At 42.5% G+C, this 15,663-nt stretch overlaps 1 protein-coding gene across 1 annotated transcript; it reads right to left on the reverse strand.

The window, feature by feature from the left end:
- Positions 1-2,448: 2,448 nt before the first annotated feature.
- On the reverse strand, positions 2,449-15,180 carry KLHL10 (kelch-like family member 10). The gene is made up of 5 exons (XM_010842535.1): positions 14,735-15,180; positions 5,504-5,993; positions 3,493-4,110; positions 3,071-3,220; positions 2,449-2,861 (listed from the first exon to the last, which is right to left on the reverse strand). Exons 1-5 carry the CDS (start codon positions 14,926-14,928, stop codon positions 2,487-2,489), a joined length of 1,827 nt encoding a protein of 608 aa, XP_010840837.1. The 5' UTR covers positions 14,929-15,180; the 3' UTR covers positions 2,449-2,486.
- Positions 15,181-15,663: the final 483 nt, after the last annotated feature.

Here is a 15,663-nt window from a genome sequence, read left to right on the forward strand (position 1 = left end):
AAAAGTTATTAGATTCTGAGAATTGCTGATTAGTTGTGAGAGGTCTGTGCAAGACAGAAAAGCTCATTAAATGGCTTTCTCATTTCTCTCTGATAGACTATATTAGCAAACTTCCTTTTCTTGATGGTGTTAAATAATTTAGTAGCTCACTAAGGTACCAGTTTCTTTCCAGGAGGGTGTGATGTCAGGTTTTTTTAATTGCTTTTTTTTTTTTTTGGTCTCAGAGATGTCTTCTGAGATAGTCATTACCAAGTTACTTGTAGGGTTGTCTTTTTTTCACATGATGTAGCAGAAGCCATAACTCATAAGATTTAGGTATAATCTGGTTTTGAAAACGTGATTGAAACTGTTGTTTTTTAACTCGGCAGGCAGCCTAGGCCATGGCTGGAAAGAGAGGGTAAGTCCTTCCTTGCATGATCATGTGTGCAGGGTTTCTGACCACTGAATTCCTAATTTTCATATTTGAATTCACATGTGTGATTTCACATCGATAACTTGTGTTTCTAAAATATCCTAACTAACTTGTTAATAAGGAAGGAAACCAGATTTGCTTAAATCTGTTCAAGGCTGACATTCTGAAATTTTAAACTAGAAATAACATCCCTCAGCATTTGGAAAGGTTCTGATTATGATGACCAGCCTGCAGTGTCTCTTTGGGAAAGAAATTTCCTTTTTAATGAAAACTGAAGATTGCATTTGACAATTTAAGCAGTTAAAAATACAGCTTTAACAAGGCAGCTTAACATGTATTTAAGCAAACCTTTTTTGTTGTTGTTGCTTTTGTTTTGTAGAAGGAAAAGAGGGGAATTGACTATATCAAAAAGTAAGAACTGTATATAACTTTAAGTGAGGCTGCTTAGATCTTGGAATGGATACCCTTTGAGTATACCCACCCCACCATGGTTTAAAAAAAGAAAAAAAGCCCGGTGTACTTATTGAGAATGTCAGTCATGAGCTTAGTGTTTAAGTAATACCTCTCACTTGCAGTTGTGAGTCTGATTTGCATGATTAGTCTTGTGTATCTTGATATACAACTTTGCTTTTGCTGTGCCAATTCAAATTATTTTGCTTTAAAAAAAAAGAAAACCTAAAATTTTATGGATGTCAGTTTTGTCTTGATTACTTGGTTTTGTATAGTATTTCTGGGACCAAAAAATAAATTGAAATCTTTTTTTATGTAGAACAGAGGTTTGAAGCTGGAAAGATAATGTTTATGGCAGATTTGTGTGCTTTTGTATATTAAACTCTTCAGGCTGCCGGTAAGGCAGTTTCTAGAGCACACTTACTTTTTTCCTCTTTTATGTTTCTTGACTAGTGTAGCATGTGGTATGTTTAAATACTTCATTCTCTGCTTCATAATTCTAATATGAACACTATACTATAGGTAGACAGGTAAGCTCTTTGTACATTTCAGTTACGTGGCCTAATCAAGCATAACCAAAGGGATGTTTTTTGTACTTGTCTCAAACTAAGCCTAAAAAGGGTGTCTCAGCCACATTTCATGTCTTTTCCAAATATGAAGAATTGTGAAGCAAGTCCTCTGCCAACACTAGAAAAATAGGGTGTTTATAGGTTGTCATTTAACCTTAGACTATTTGGAGAAACAATTCAGTCTCTCCTTTTTCAAATTGTTAAACATTTTGGCACAGTTTTTCACTCCAGCTTGTTACTTTCTTGAGAATAGTCCATTTTTGTTTTTATTATAATGCTTATATTATACCATGTTTTGGTCATTGGAAACAAAACAGCTCATAGCCCAGTGATGTAATACAGTGACAGTAACACAATATAGTAGTCATTTTGCTTCAAGGAATTTAATTAGATAGCCAAATAACCGCTCTCTGTTGATTACCTTTGTTGGGCTTGTCTTACTCTATATGGCCATTACTGCAAATGTCTGACCGTGAAGCACATACAGTAGAGCACTTGTTAACTTAATCTTCAGCCTAATGCACTTGCACTCATTGAAAAGTAGTGCTTGTTGTGTGGTTGAAGATCTTACGGTCTATGTGCAAGGGCTCATTGAATTATATGTAAAATAAATACTTAGTTCAAGTTGATACAGTGAGTTTTCTGGGCTAGCAGTATTGAGCCCCTGTCTTACCGCAAGTATAATCTTGACTGTCTCCCTTTAATTAAGTCAGAGATGTAGAATTTAGGACAGTCTGAGACATTACCTTGTAAAATAGCTTGTTTTATGTTCCTAAAGCTACCTTGTTCTGTGTTAGAGCTACTAATCGTCTTGATGTAAGTTTTAAATAAATGTATTTCTTTAGAGCTGACTTGCACTGTGATTTCTCCTTTTAATTATGGACCATTGAATATAATTGCTTCCTTCTTCCCCTCGTACTCCCTTCCGTCATCCAACCCTTGGCTCCCTTAAGTTGAACATTTTCCAGTACTCTTACAAGTTTAAACACTGCATTTATTTAAAAAAAGAATTAATTCTTATTGCTTAGACTTTTTATTAGCTAATATGAAGAGGCTTATACAGGTAGGGTACTTGTCGAGGCAGAGTACTTTACTTCATCTCGCAGTGCTAGTCCTGTGAAGTTGTCCCGTCTAGCTGCATATTCCCCAACGTTGGCCAGCCCTGGTACCACACAGCAGCTCAGAGCACTGCGGTATATACTCATGTCATGAGCATCATACCACTCGTCAGTCTTCTCATCATAGCACTCAACATTAAAGGTGGTGGTAAAGCCATTAAAACCACCCACCACAAACAAGAGGTCGTCTACCACCTCGATGCCAAAATTGCTACGAGGATTAAACATAGTTGGGATTGTGCGCCAGGTGTTAGCCACTGGGCTGTAGGCTTCTGCACTCCTAAGTCGATTAGCTCCGTCAAAGCCGCCTACCTGTGGACAGCAGAGGAAACACAACTGGCTGTTAACCGTCGCTTCTGTGCACTGAGGATCCCCTCCTTGCCGGGGACCCGTGATTTCATACCTCCCTCTTCCACCATCTTCCGTGGATAAGAAGCTTTCAGATACTTCCCACTGGTAGTGTAAACCTATTTGCTAATAGAAAACCTAGGCTATCAATTTGTTGTAGGAAAGAAACTCACCGCATATACGTGTTCTCCATAAGCAATTACACCTATCCCACTCCTCCTGCTTCTCATGGGTGCTATGACTGTCCACTGATTACTCTCAGCGTTGTACACTTCTGCTGTAAACAGGCATTCGTTCCCGTTAAACCCACCACATATGTAGACCTGTGTGAAGAGAGTTCCAGGATGAGTAAAATTACTTCTGGGGAGTAGAAGGAAAGATGGTGGCTGGGGGCTGAGGACACTTCAGATGCCAGTCTGCAGTCTGAGTTTTTTCCACATGTGCACACATTGCTTTTTAATAGGTAAAAGATGGTTACAAAGGGCCACTTAGTCATTGGATGAAGGGGTTAGTATTGCAAGGTGAATACCGCCACTTCTGTTTTCCATCCACCTCAAAGAACAAAGCATTACTTGCGCCTTCCCCGGGGGCTCACCTTTCCGTAGAGTGTTGTGGCACTCGCATCACTCCTCTGCTCATGCATGGGGGCAATGAGTGTCCACTGGTTGGTCTCTGGCTCATAACGTTCAGCAGTGTTGAGACGCACATAGCCGTCAAAGCCTCCCATGGCGTAAATAAAATTGCTGAGGACTGTCACACTGACGTAGCAACGCCTCGAGTGCATTGGGGCCACCTGATGCCAGGTTTTCTTGACTGGGTCAAAACGCTTAACACTATTGAAATAGTCCACACTATCGAACCCCCCAATGATATAAACATAGCCTTTCAAATAGGCTGCCCCATGGTAGGCACGAGGACTCTCTTCCTCACAAGTGACATTCACCCATCTGTCTGCCCGAGCATCATATGCCTCAATGGCATTGGTGGGGCTCCCACCACTCCAGCCACCAATTGCAAATAGGATGGCATAGGGCAAGCGGGGCCTGGTGAGCGGGTTGGTGAAATCAGAATTAGAAGGTCCATTCATATTTAGGTCATACATGGCCTTCAGGGCATTAATGATGACTGGCTTGCATTCCTCACTGTCTTTGACATAGTCATTCATTTTAACATTGTTCATGAAATATTCAGCATGCATTAGGGCCAGGCGAACCTAAGAAGGAAATACAGAAAGTCATTCAGATGAGGTGAGGTGTCTGAAAAACCCATGTCCTTAAGCCCACAACTTCACAGCCTCCACTGAATGCGCTAGGGTCATGTTTCATTTTTGTAACTTACATTTGGATGCTGAGAATGAGTGAGAAAGAAGCCACCTCAAGTGGTCACAGGGCTAGTCCATTCCTTGGCCCCTGGACAGGACTTTTAGACCAGAAAAAGCTGTGGTCCTTGTTCAGTGATTGGATATCTATGTCTCTCTATATAAAGTAACATGAATTAGCACCAAATGGTTACAATTGAGTGCAATGCTCATTACCTGGTTTCTAGTCTAACTCCTGTTTTGGTTGGGGAAACTCACAGAAGGAAAGAGGTGAAAGGAAGACCTTTTAGAATTCTTTTGAAGACCTGCTTTCTCCTTCCCCCACTATCAGAATTTTGGTCAAAGAGAAAATAATTGGGGCAGAAGGAACTAGCCATGCCAGGGGCGAAGAAAGCTTTAAAATTCCAGAGAATGGCAGAGGATGCCTTCTACATATGTACATCTATAAGTGACTGCGTGCTAAATCATTTCAGTTGTGTCCAACTCTTTGTGACCCTATGGACCGGAGCCCAGCAGGCTCCTCTGTCCGTGGATTGTCCAGGCAAGAATATTGGAGTGGGTTGCCATGCCCTCATCCAAGGGATCTTCCCAACCCAGGGATCAAACCCAAGTCTCTTACATCTCCTGCATTGGCAGGCAGGTTCTTTACCACTAGTGCCACCTGAGAAGTCCACATATATAAGTATATATTTATATATATGTTATATATAAGTATATATATAAATATAACGACAACTCTGGCATCTGTCAAACGTCTGAGTGTAGTCCTTGGGACAATTCCTCTGGGATTAATGAATCAAAAGTGAGCAATTAAGGGAATTCCCTGGTAGTCCAGTAGTTAGGACTCCAAGTGAACCTCCATGCTAGGGGCATGGCTTTGATCCCTGGGCACGGAACTGACTCAGTTGGTAAAGAATCCACCTGCAATGCAGGAGACCCCCGTTTGATTCCTGGGTCGGGAAGATCTGCTGAAGGGACAGGCTACCCACTCCAGTGTTCTTGGGCTTCCCTTGTGGCTCAGCTGGTAAAGAATCTGCCTGCAATGTGAGAGACCTGGAGTTGATCCCTGGGTTGGGAAGATCCCCTGGAGAAGGGAATGGCTACCCACTCCAGTATTCTGGCCTGGAGAATTCCACGAACTGTATAGTCCATGGGGTCGCAAAGAGTCAGACACGACTGAGCGACTTTCACTTCACTTCGTGGAACTAAGATCCCACAAGTCACATGGCTCAGCCAGAAAAAGAACAGTGAACAATTAAAGCATCCCACAAAAAAATAACTAAATGACCTTGGGAAGCAAAACTGAAATATGCTGCTTCCTATTTTGGGGGTCATGAGAAATCCATTTTAAAATGGCCTCAAATACAGCATCTTCTTGTTTGACGTTGAGCTCATCTTTCTCAATGATATCCTTAAGTTCAGTGACTGAGAGCTCTAAAAACTCTGCTGAGACTTTGACCATCTCCTCAAAGTTGTGCAGTATGAACATGTAGGCTTTCTGCCTCAGCTCAGGGCAGTAGTAGTAGTCCGTGAACTTGCAGATGCCGATACAGTTATCCAAGCACAGTTCCGACTTGAGGAACTCACAGCAACCCCTGACAATACCCATGATGTTAAACTGGTCTGCAGCAGCCAAGAGTTTCTCCACATTATCCGGTGTGATGGGGACCGTCCGGGTGTATGCGTATTCGATAATCAGCTTCATCATGTCAGGGGAAATGCCAGGGATGTTGTATACTTTCTTTTCAGTGTTGTTCCAGCCACTTGTAAACAAAGCTCTGGAAGAGAGACAAAAACTAGCAGTCACTGAAATATTTCTCTCTGGTCTGCCATGTTTTCCCCGCCCCCCACCCCCACCCTTTTCTTGTGGAGAGTTTGGACATTTTCCAAATAGCACACAATATATTGGAAATACATCGGTGTGAGGTAAGAGGGAGGAGAGTAGGCTTTATATAATGGGCAAAAGAACCTTTCCAAGATCTTTGGTCACTTTTATTCCTATTTTCATGATCAGTAGCCCTTTTCCCCATTTTAGGGATGGAGAAATTGAGATCTACAGCTGGTAGTATGACCCAGGTCTTTTCTGTCTCAGCCCATTGTCCATCAAACTCTACCCCAATTAAAGAAATTAAACTTGAGCAAATACACTTTTAAAACAAGTATTATTCATATCCAGAATCTGATCACTTCGCACCACTCCTGTTGCTACCTTCTTAGTCTGAGCCACTGCCATCTGTTTCCTCGATTATTGCGAATAAACCCCCTAACTCAGCAGTCCTCAACCTTTTTGGCACCATGCACCAGTTTTGTGGAAAACAATTTTTCCATGCACTGGGAGGTAGGGATGGTTTCAGGATGATTCTCATAAGGAGCCTGCAACCTAGATCCCTCGCATGCATAGTTCACAGTAGGATTCCTGCTCCTGTGAGAATCTAATGCTGCCACTTATCTCACAGGAGGTGGAGCTCAGGCAGTCGTGAGAGTGATGGGCACAGGCTGTAAATACAAGCTTCACCTGCCCGCCACTCACCTGCTGTGCAGCCTGGTTCCTAATAGGCCGGTATCAGTCTGTGACCTGGAGGTTGGGGACCCCTGCCCTAACTGATCTCTCTGCTTCTGCCCTTGACATCTCCAGAGTTTACAGTCTTATCCCAGCCCCCAGAGTGATCCTTATGAGTTTATGCTCTTCTTCCACTCAGAAACTTCCACTGGCTTCCCTTGTTATTTACAGAGTAAAATATGAAATCCTTACCAGGGACTACAAAAGACCCCTGAGATCTGGACCATGAATACCTCTCTAATCATATTTCCTCTCGCCTTCCTTCTCACCTTATTCCAGCCCTGCTGGCCTTGCTTTCCTTGAATACACCAGAGATGCTTCCATCTTGGGTCCTTTGCACTTTGCTTTCTACTTGGCCTGGAAGGCTCCCCGCCACCCCCCTGCCCCAGACTTCCATATCTTCTAAGACTTCACCCCCTGAAAGTCTTTCCTCAAATGTCACTTTGTCAGCAAAATGGTAATCCTATTTAAAATAACCACTCCCTATCTTCTTTTTCCCTAGCAATTATGATCAGATATATATTTTATTAAATGCCTATTACCCCTATTCAAAGGTAAACTTAATGAGAACAGGAATATTTATGTGTTGTTTTTTTTTCCAGTACCTGTCACAAAATAGGCACTCAATAAGAAATTATTGAATGAATAAATGACCACTATTCCACAATTATTTATTGGGTCCTTTCTAAATAGCTAGGTACTTTTCTAGGTGTTGCAGAAGTCCCTGCCCTAATATATTTTTGCATCCTTTTTCTAGGAAGTTTAAGGAAATATGGGCTCAGAGATCAAATTCTCTATCAAAGAAGTCTGCAAACCTATAGCCTCTGGGCCAAATTCAACCTAACTCCTCTATTTTTGTCCTGCCCAAGAGTTAAGAATTTTTTTACATTTTTAAATTGGGAAAAATATTGTGACACCTGGAAATTATAATAAATTCAAATTTTGATAATAAAATAATTTTATTGGAACACAGCCATGTCCTTTCAGTTAGAATTGTCCATGGCTATTTTCCAGTTCTCCTTGATCTCTTCTGCTTCTACTAGGTCTCCACTGTCTCTATCCTTTATTGTGCCCATCTTTGGGTGAAATGTTCCCTTGGTATTTCCAATTTTCCTAAAGAGATCTCTAGTCTTTCCCCTTCTGTTGTTTTCCTCTATATCTTTGCATTGTTCATTGAAGAAGGCCTTCTTGTCTCTCCTTTCTATTCTGAAACTCTGCGTTTAGTTGGATGTACCTTTCCCTTCCTCTCTTGCTTTTTCACTTCTCTTCTTTCTGCAGCTATTTGTGAAGGCTCCTCCGGTAACCACTTTGCCTTCTTGCTTTTCTTTGGGATGGTTTTGTTTGCTGCCTCCTGTACAATATTACATACCTCTGTCCACACTTCTTCAGGCACGCTGTTTACTAGATCTAATCCCTTGAATCTATTCATCACCTCCAATGGTATTCATAGGGGATTTGATTCAAGTCGTACCTGGCTGGCCTAGTGGTTTTCCCCGCTTTCTTTAGTTTAAGCCTGAATTTTGTTATGAGAAGCTGATAGTCTGAGCGACAGTCAGTTCCAAGTCTTGTTTTTGCTGACTGTATATAGCTTCTCTGTCTTTGACTGCAAAGAGTGTAATCAATTTGATTTCGGTATTGACCATATGGTGATGTCCATGTGTAAAGTCGTCTCTTGTGTTGTTGAAAAAGGGTATTTGCTATGACCAGTGCATTCTCTTGGCAGAATTCTGTTAGCCTTTGCCCTGCTTCATTTTGTATTCCAAGGTCAAACTTGCCTGTTACTTGCCTGTTAGGTTTTCTTGAATTCCTACTTTTGCATTCCAATCCCCAGTGATGAATAGAACATCTGTTTTTGGTGTTAGTTCTAGGAGGTCTTCTATGTCTTCACAGAGGTGATCAACTTCAGCTTCTTTGGCATCGGTGGTTGGGACATGGACTTGAATTACTGTGATGTTGAAATGGTTTGCCTTGGAAATGAACCGAGATCATTCTGTCACTTTTGATGTAACATCCAAGTACTGCATTTCACACTCTTTTGTTGACTATGAGGGCTACTCCATTTATTCTATTGGATTCTTGCCTGCAGTACTAGATATAATGGTCCAACCAAATTAAATGACTACTGATGGAAGTAAAGTCTGATGCTGTAAAGAACAATATTGCATAGGAACCTGCAGTGTTAAGTCCACGAATCAAGATAAATTAGAAGTGGTCAAACAGGAGATGGCAAGAGTGAACACTGACATTTTAGGAATCGGTAAACTAAAATGGACTGGAATGGATGAATTTAATTTAGATGACCATTATATCTACTTTTGTGGGCAAGAATCCCTTAGGATAAATAGAGTAGCCCTCATAGTCAACAAAAGAGTCTGAAATGCAGTACTTGGGTGCAGTCTCAAAAATTACAGAATGATCTCTGTTCGTTTTCAAGGCAAACCATTCATTATCACAGTAATTCAAGTCTATGCCCCAACGACTAATGCTGAAGAAGGTAAAGTTGAATGGTTCTATGAATAGCTACAAGACCTTCTAGAACTAATGCCAAAAAAAGATGTCCTTTTCATCATACGGGACTGGAATGCAAAAGTAGCAAGTAAAGAGATACCTGGAGTAACAGGAAAATTTGGCCTTGGAGTACAGAATGAAGCAGGGCAAAGGCTAACAGAGTTTTGCCAAAAGAATGCACTGGTCATAGCAAACACCCTCTTCCAACAATACCAGAGAAGACTCTGCACAGGAACATCACTAGTTGGTCAATATCAAAATAAGATTGATTATATTCTTTGCAGCCAAAGATGGAGAAGCTCTATACAATCAGCATAAACAAGACTGGGAGCTGACTGTGGCTCAGATCATGAACACCTTATTGCAAAATTCAGACTTAAATTGAAGAAAGTAGGGAAAACCACTGAGCCATTCATATGTGACCTAAATCAAATCCCTTATGATTATACAGTGGAAGTGACAAGTAGATTCAAGGGATTAGATCTGATAGACAGAGTACCTGAAGAACTATGGACGGAGGTTGGTGACATTGTACAGGAGGCAGTGATCAAGACCATCTCCAAGAAAAAGAAATGCAAAATGGTTGCCTGAGGAGGCCTTACAAATAGATTAAAGAAGAAGAGAAGTGAAAGGCAAAGGAGAAAAGGAAATATATACCCATTTGAATGCAGAGTTCCAAAGAATAACAAGGAGAGATAAGAAAATCTTCAGTGATCAATGCCAAGAAATAGAGGAAAACAATAGAATGGGAAAGACTAGAGATCTCTTCAAGAAAATTAGAGATGCCAAGGGAACATTTCATGCAAAGGTGGGCACAATAACGGACAGAAATGGTATGGACCTAACAGCAGAAGTTATTAAGAAAAGGTGGCAAGTATACACAGAAGAACTATACAAAAAAGATCTTAATGACCCAGATAACCATGATGGTGTGATCACTCACCTAGAGCCAGACATCCTGGAATGTGAAGTCAAGTCGGCCTTAGGAAGCATCACTATGAACAAAGCTAGTGGAGGTGATGGAATTCCAGTTGAGCTATTTCAAATCCTAAAAGATGATGCTGTGAAAGTGCTGCACTCAATATGCCAGCAAATTTGGAAAACTCAGCAGTGGCCACAGGACTGGAAAAAGTCAATTTTCATTCCAATCCCCAAGAAAGGCAATGCCATAATGTTCAGACTACCGCACAATTGCAGTCATCTCACATGCTAGCAAAGTAATGCTCAAAGTTCTCCAAGCCAGGCTTCAACAGTATGTGAACTGAGAACTTCCAGATGTTCAAGCTGGGTTTAGAAAAGGCAGAAGAACCAGAGATCAAATTGCCAATATGTTGGATCATCGAAAAAGCAAGAGAGTTCCAGAAAAGCATCTACTTCTGCTTTATTGACTACGCCAAAGCCTTTGACTGTGTGGATCACAACAAACTGGAAAATTCTTCAAAAGATGGGAATACCAGACCACCTTACCTGCCTCCTAAGAAATCTGTATACAGGTCAAAAAGCAACAGTTAGAACTGGACACGGAACAATGGACTGGTTCCATATTGGTAAACGAGTATGTCAAGGATACCCTACTTATTTAACTTATATGCAAAGTACATCATGTGAAATGCTGGGCTGGATGAAGCACAAGCTGGAATCAAGATTGCCAGGAGAAATATCAATAACCTCAGATACGTGGATGACACCACCCTTATAGCAGAAAGCAAAGAAGAACTAAAGAGCCTCTTGATGAAGGTGAAAGAGGAGAGTGAAAAACCTGGCTTAAAACTCAACATTCAAAAAACTAAGATCATGGCATCTGGTCCCACCACTTCATGGCAAATAGATGGGGAAACAGTGGAAACAGTGACAGACTTTATTTTTTTGGGCACCAAAATCACTGCAAATGGTGACTGCAGCCATGAAATTAAAAGATGTTTGCTCTTTGGAAGAAAAGCTATGACCACCTAGCTGCTGCTGCTAAGTTGCTTCAGTTGTGTCCGACTCTGAAAGCATATTAAAAAGCAGAGACATTACTTTGCCAACAAAGGTCCGTCTATTCAAAGCTATGGTTTTTCCAGTAGTCATGTATGGATGTGAGAATTGGACTATAAAGAAAGCTGAGCGCCAAAGAATTGATGCCTTTGAACTGTGGTGTTGGAGAAGACTCTTGAGAGTGCCTTGGTCAGCAAGGAAATCAAACCAGTCGATCCTAAAGGAAGTCCTGAATATTCATTGGAAGGACTGATACTAAAGCTGAAACTCCAATACTTTGGCCACCTGATGCAAAGAACTGATTTATTGGAAAAGACCCTGATACTGGGAAAGACTGAAGGCAGGAGGAGAAGGGGACGACAGAGGATGAGATGGTTGGATGGCATCACCAACTTGATGGACATGAGTTTGAGCAAGCTCTGGGAGTTGGTGATAGACAGGGAAGCCTGGCATGTTAAAGTCCGTGGGGTCACAAAGAGCTGGACACGACTGAGCTACTGAACTGAACTGAAATTAAATTTGCCCATTTCTGTATATTTTAGTCCACTGATTCCTAAAATATTGATGTTTATTCTTACCATCTCCTGCTTGACCATGTCCAGTTTACCTTGATTTATGGACCTAACATTCCAGGTTCCTATGCTACTGTTCTTTGCAGCACTAGATTTTACTTTCATCACCAAACACATCCATAACTGAGCGTCATTTCCGCTTTGGCCCAGCTGCTTCATTCTTTCTGGGGCTGTTAGTAGTTGTCCTTCACTCTTCCCAGTAGCATATTGGACACCTTCCAACCTGGGGACTCATCTTTCAGTGTCATATCTTTTTGTCTTTTTATACATTTCATGGGGCTCTCATGGCAAGTATACTGGGGTGGTTTGCCATTCCCTTGTTTAGTCAGAACTCTCCACTGTGACCCGTCCATCTCGGGTGGCCCTACATGGCATGGCTCAGAGCTTCATTGAGTTATGCAAGTCCCTTTACCACAGAAAGGTATCCAGAGTCAGACCTTCTGGAGTGTGAAGTCAAGTGGGCCTTAGAAAGCACTGCTGTCAGTAAAGCTAGTGGGACTTCCCTGGTGGTCCAGAGGTTAAGAATCTGCTTGCCAATGCAGGAGACACAGGTTCAATCACTGGTCCACGAAGATTCCACATATCGCAGAGTAATTAAGCCTGTGTGCCATAGCTACGGAGCCTGAGCTTTGCAATGAGAAGCTTGTAAACTGCAACTAGAGAGTAGCTCCCACTCTCCACAACTAGAGAAAGCCCACGCGCAGCAATGAAAACCCAGCAAAGTCAAAAGTAAAAATATAAATTATTAAAAATAAATAAATAGAGCTAGTCAATGTGATGGAATTCCAGTAGAGCTATTTAAAAATCCTAAAAGATGATGCTATCAAAGTGCTGCACTCAATACGTCAGCAAATCTGGAAAACCCACTAATGGCCACAGCACTGGAAAAGGTCAATCCTCATCCCAATTCCCAAGAAGGGCAGTACTAAAGAACGTTCAAACCACCAGACAATTGCACTCATCTCTCATGTTAGTAAGGTTATGCTCAAAATCCTGCATGCTAGATTTCAGCATTACGTGAACCGAGAACTTTCAGATGTCCAAGTTAGGTTTAGAAAAGGCAGAGGAACCAGAAATCAAATTGCCAACATTCATTGGATCACAGAGAAAGCAAGGGAATTCCAGAAAAACATCTACCTCTGTTTCATCGACCACACTAAAGCCTTTGACTGTGTGGATCATAACAAACTGTGGAAAACTCTCAAAGAGATGGGGATATCAGACCATCTTACCTGTCCTCTGAGAAACCTGTATGTGGGTCAAGAAGCAACAGTTAGAACCCTGTGTGGAATAACTGACTGGTTCAGGATTGAGGAAGGAATATGATAAAGCTGTTTGCTGTCACCCTGTTAATTTAACTTACATGCTGAGCACTTCTTGAGAAATGTCAGGCTGGATGAGTTACAAGCTGGAATCAAGATTGCCAGGAGAAACATCAACAACCTCAGATATGTGGATGATAACACTCTAATAGCAGAAAGTGAAGAGGAACTAAAGAACCTCTTGATGAGGGTAAAGGAGGAGAGTAAAAAAAGCCGGCTTAAAACTAAATATTAAAAAAACTAAGATTATGGCATCCAGCCCCATCACTTCATGGCAAATAGAAGGGAAAATGGTGGAAGCAGTGACAGATTTCCTCTTCTTGGGTTCTAAAATCACTGTGGATGGTGACTGCAGCCATGAAATCAGAAGACAATTGCTTCTTGGCAGGAAAGCTGTGACAAACTTAGTGTGTTGAAAAGCAAAGACATTGCTTTGCCAACAAAGGTCTGTATAGTCACGGCTATGGTCTTTCCAGTAATCATGTATGGTGAGAGCTGGACCATAAAGAAGGCAGAGCACCGAAGAATTGTTGTGTTCGAACAGTGGTGCTGGAGAAGACTCTTGAGAGCCCCTTGGACAGCAAGTCAATCTTAAAGGAAATCAACCCTGAATATTCATTGGAAGGACTGATGCTGAAGCTGAAGCTCCAATATGTTGGTCACCTGATGCAAAGAGCTGACTCATTGGAAAAGACCCTGATACTGGGAAAGATTGAGGGCAGAAGGAGAAGAGGGCATCAGAGGATGAGATGGCTGTATGACATCACCGATACCATGCACATGAACTTGGGTATACTCTGGGTGATGGTGAGGGACAGGGAGGCCTGGCGTGCTGCAATCCATGGGGTCATGAAGAGTCAGACACAACTGGGCGACTGAACAACAACAAAACATGGCTGCTATTGCACTGAAAGCAGAGTGGAGTAGTTGTGACAAAGACTGTGTGGCCTGCAAAAGTCCACTTAAAATATGCGCTATTCGACCTTTTTGTATACCTTGCTCTAAGTTTACATGAATGAGAATTTTTAGGTGGGACACACTTACCATATCTTCATTGGAACTGAGTACTCAAATATTTTCAGCTCATAAGCAAGATAGCTCTTTACCTTCCTGATTACAACACTTTCGGCTCAAACTTCCTTTTATTTCTGATAAATATTTCCTGGATTCTTTCCCTTCACCCCCCTTCCCACCCTCTCTATCCTTGTTAATTTATCACCCTGCCTGAAACAGTCTCAGGGGCTTAAGGGGTAGCTGAGGTGGCATTGTTACCTAGGTTTAAGTAGGAAATCCAGTACAGGTGTCCAACTATCCCAAAGGTTGGTGTGGGTGCAAATCAAAGAAAAAAAAAGCACCTGACCCACCAACAGCTGGTTGAAGTTCAGTTGAAAACCAGAGAGGCTCCGGCCCTGATTGGGCCTCTTCAGAGGCCCGTCTACAAAGAAGCCAGTCTACAGAAGCCCAGGGCTTTGACAGGATCCCTAAACTTAAGATCATGGGGTGGGAAACATGAAATGAACCAAAATGTCTCAGAATGAGCCCAGTTCCCCCTTTGGCTTAGTTCAGCAACCCTGTTATACCTAAAGTAGGAACTGCAGCTACAGAGGATGTTCTTGTGGGCATTGAACTCAAAGCCATTGACCTTGATGACCACGTCGCAGAGCTTGCCCTCTAGCCTAAGCTCGTTGAAGATCTCACAGGTCATCGCACTCATCTTCCTCTCCATGTGAGGCTGGTGGAACCGTGTGGAGGCCGCCGCGCTCTCCATCTCCATGGCACCCTGGGATCAGCGGAGAGAGGCTGCTCTCCTAGGGTGTCGGGGAGGATTGTGGGGGGGCCCCTTTAGCCAGCTGTCGCTCCTTTTCCCTACTACATCTTTCATATAGGGCCCATCAGGCAGTCCAGGTTCCAGAATCCTGGGGCCGCAGTGAGGTCACTCTCAGGATTGTGTTCTCAGGTTCTGGAACTCTCTCCTGTCCCTGTCCTTCTTCCTTCTCCCTTGCCCCAAGGCACCACTCAGGTTGAAGACCACCCCACACCTTCCGCAACCAGAAGACCAGGGCCCCGTGACCACCAGCACCACCATATCAGAGTTCTGTTTCACTCTAACTCCTGTGGCCTACTTCAGGTGTTCAGTTGGGCATCTCTGTAGCATCCATCTACCTTCTTCTACAGCCCGGCACTTGACTCCCACACAGAGTTCTGGGAAGCTAAGTCAGAGAAGGCAGAAGGAAGAAGTAAAGCTGATGGATGAGCTTTCATTCTGGTCCACCTGTCCAGGGCCTTCCTGCCCTCTGGACGTGAGTCACCCATCTTCTATGATGACCGAGTCCAGAGAGGGAAGCACCTTCCAGCTGTTCAACAGAACTCACTTATGTCTCCTTCACATCCCTTCCCTTCCTGCAGCCTTTTGATCATGCAAACTGTAAGCCTGGAAATGACCACTCTGGTCAGGGTTTTTGCTCTGCAAGGAATGGCACCCACGTACTCTCTGCCTCTTGGGACCCTC

The sequence above is a fragment of the Bison bison genome, unplaced genomic scaffold (assembly GCF_000754665.1).
Source record: "Bison bison bison isolate TAMUID 2011002044 unplaced genomic scaffold, Bison_UMD1.0 scf7180017864180, whole genome shotgun sequence".
NCBI lineage: Eukaryota > Metazoa > Chordata > Mammalia > Artiodactyla > Bovidae > Bison > Bison bison.

Bases quoted from the DNA above. Each gene is read 5' to 3' on its own strand.
- KLHL10 (XM_010842535.1), bottom strand. From the start codon at position 14,928: ATGGAGATGGAGAGCGCGGCGGCCTCCACACGGTTCCACCAGCCTCAC. The intron at 5,994-14,734 runs GTATAACAGGGT...TCTCTCTTCCAG, and splicing joins AGCTGCAGTTCCTACTTTAG to AGCTTTGTTTACAAGTGGCT. The intron at 4,111-5,503 runs GTCATTTAGTTA...TTTCCTTCTTAG, and splicing joins TTTCAGTTTTGCTTCCCAAG to GTTCGCCTGGCCCTAATGCA.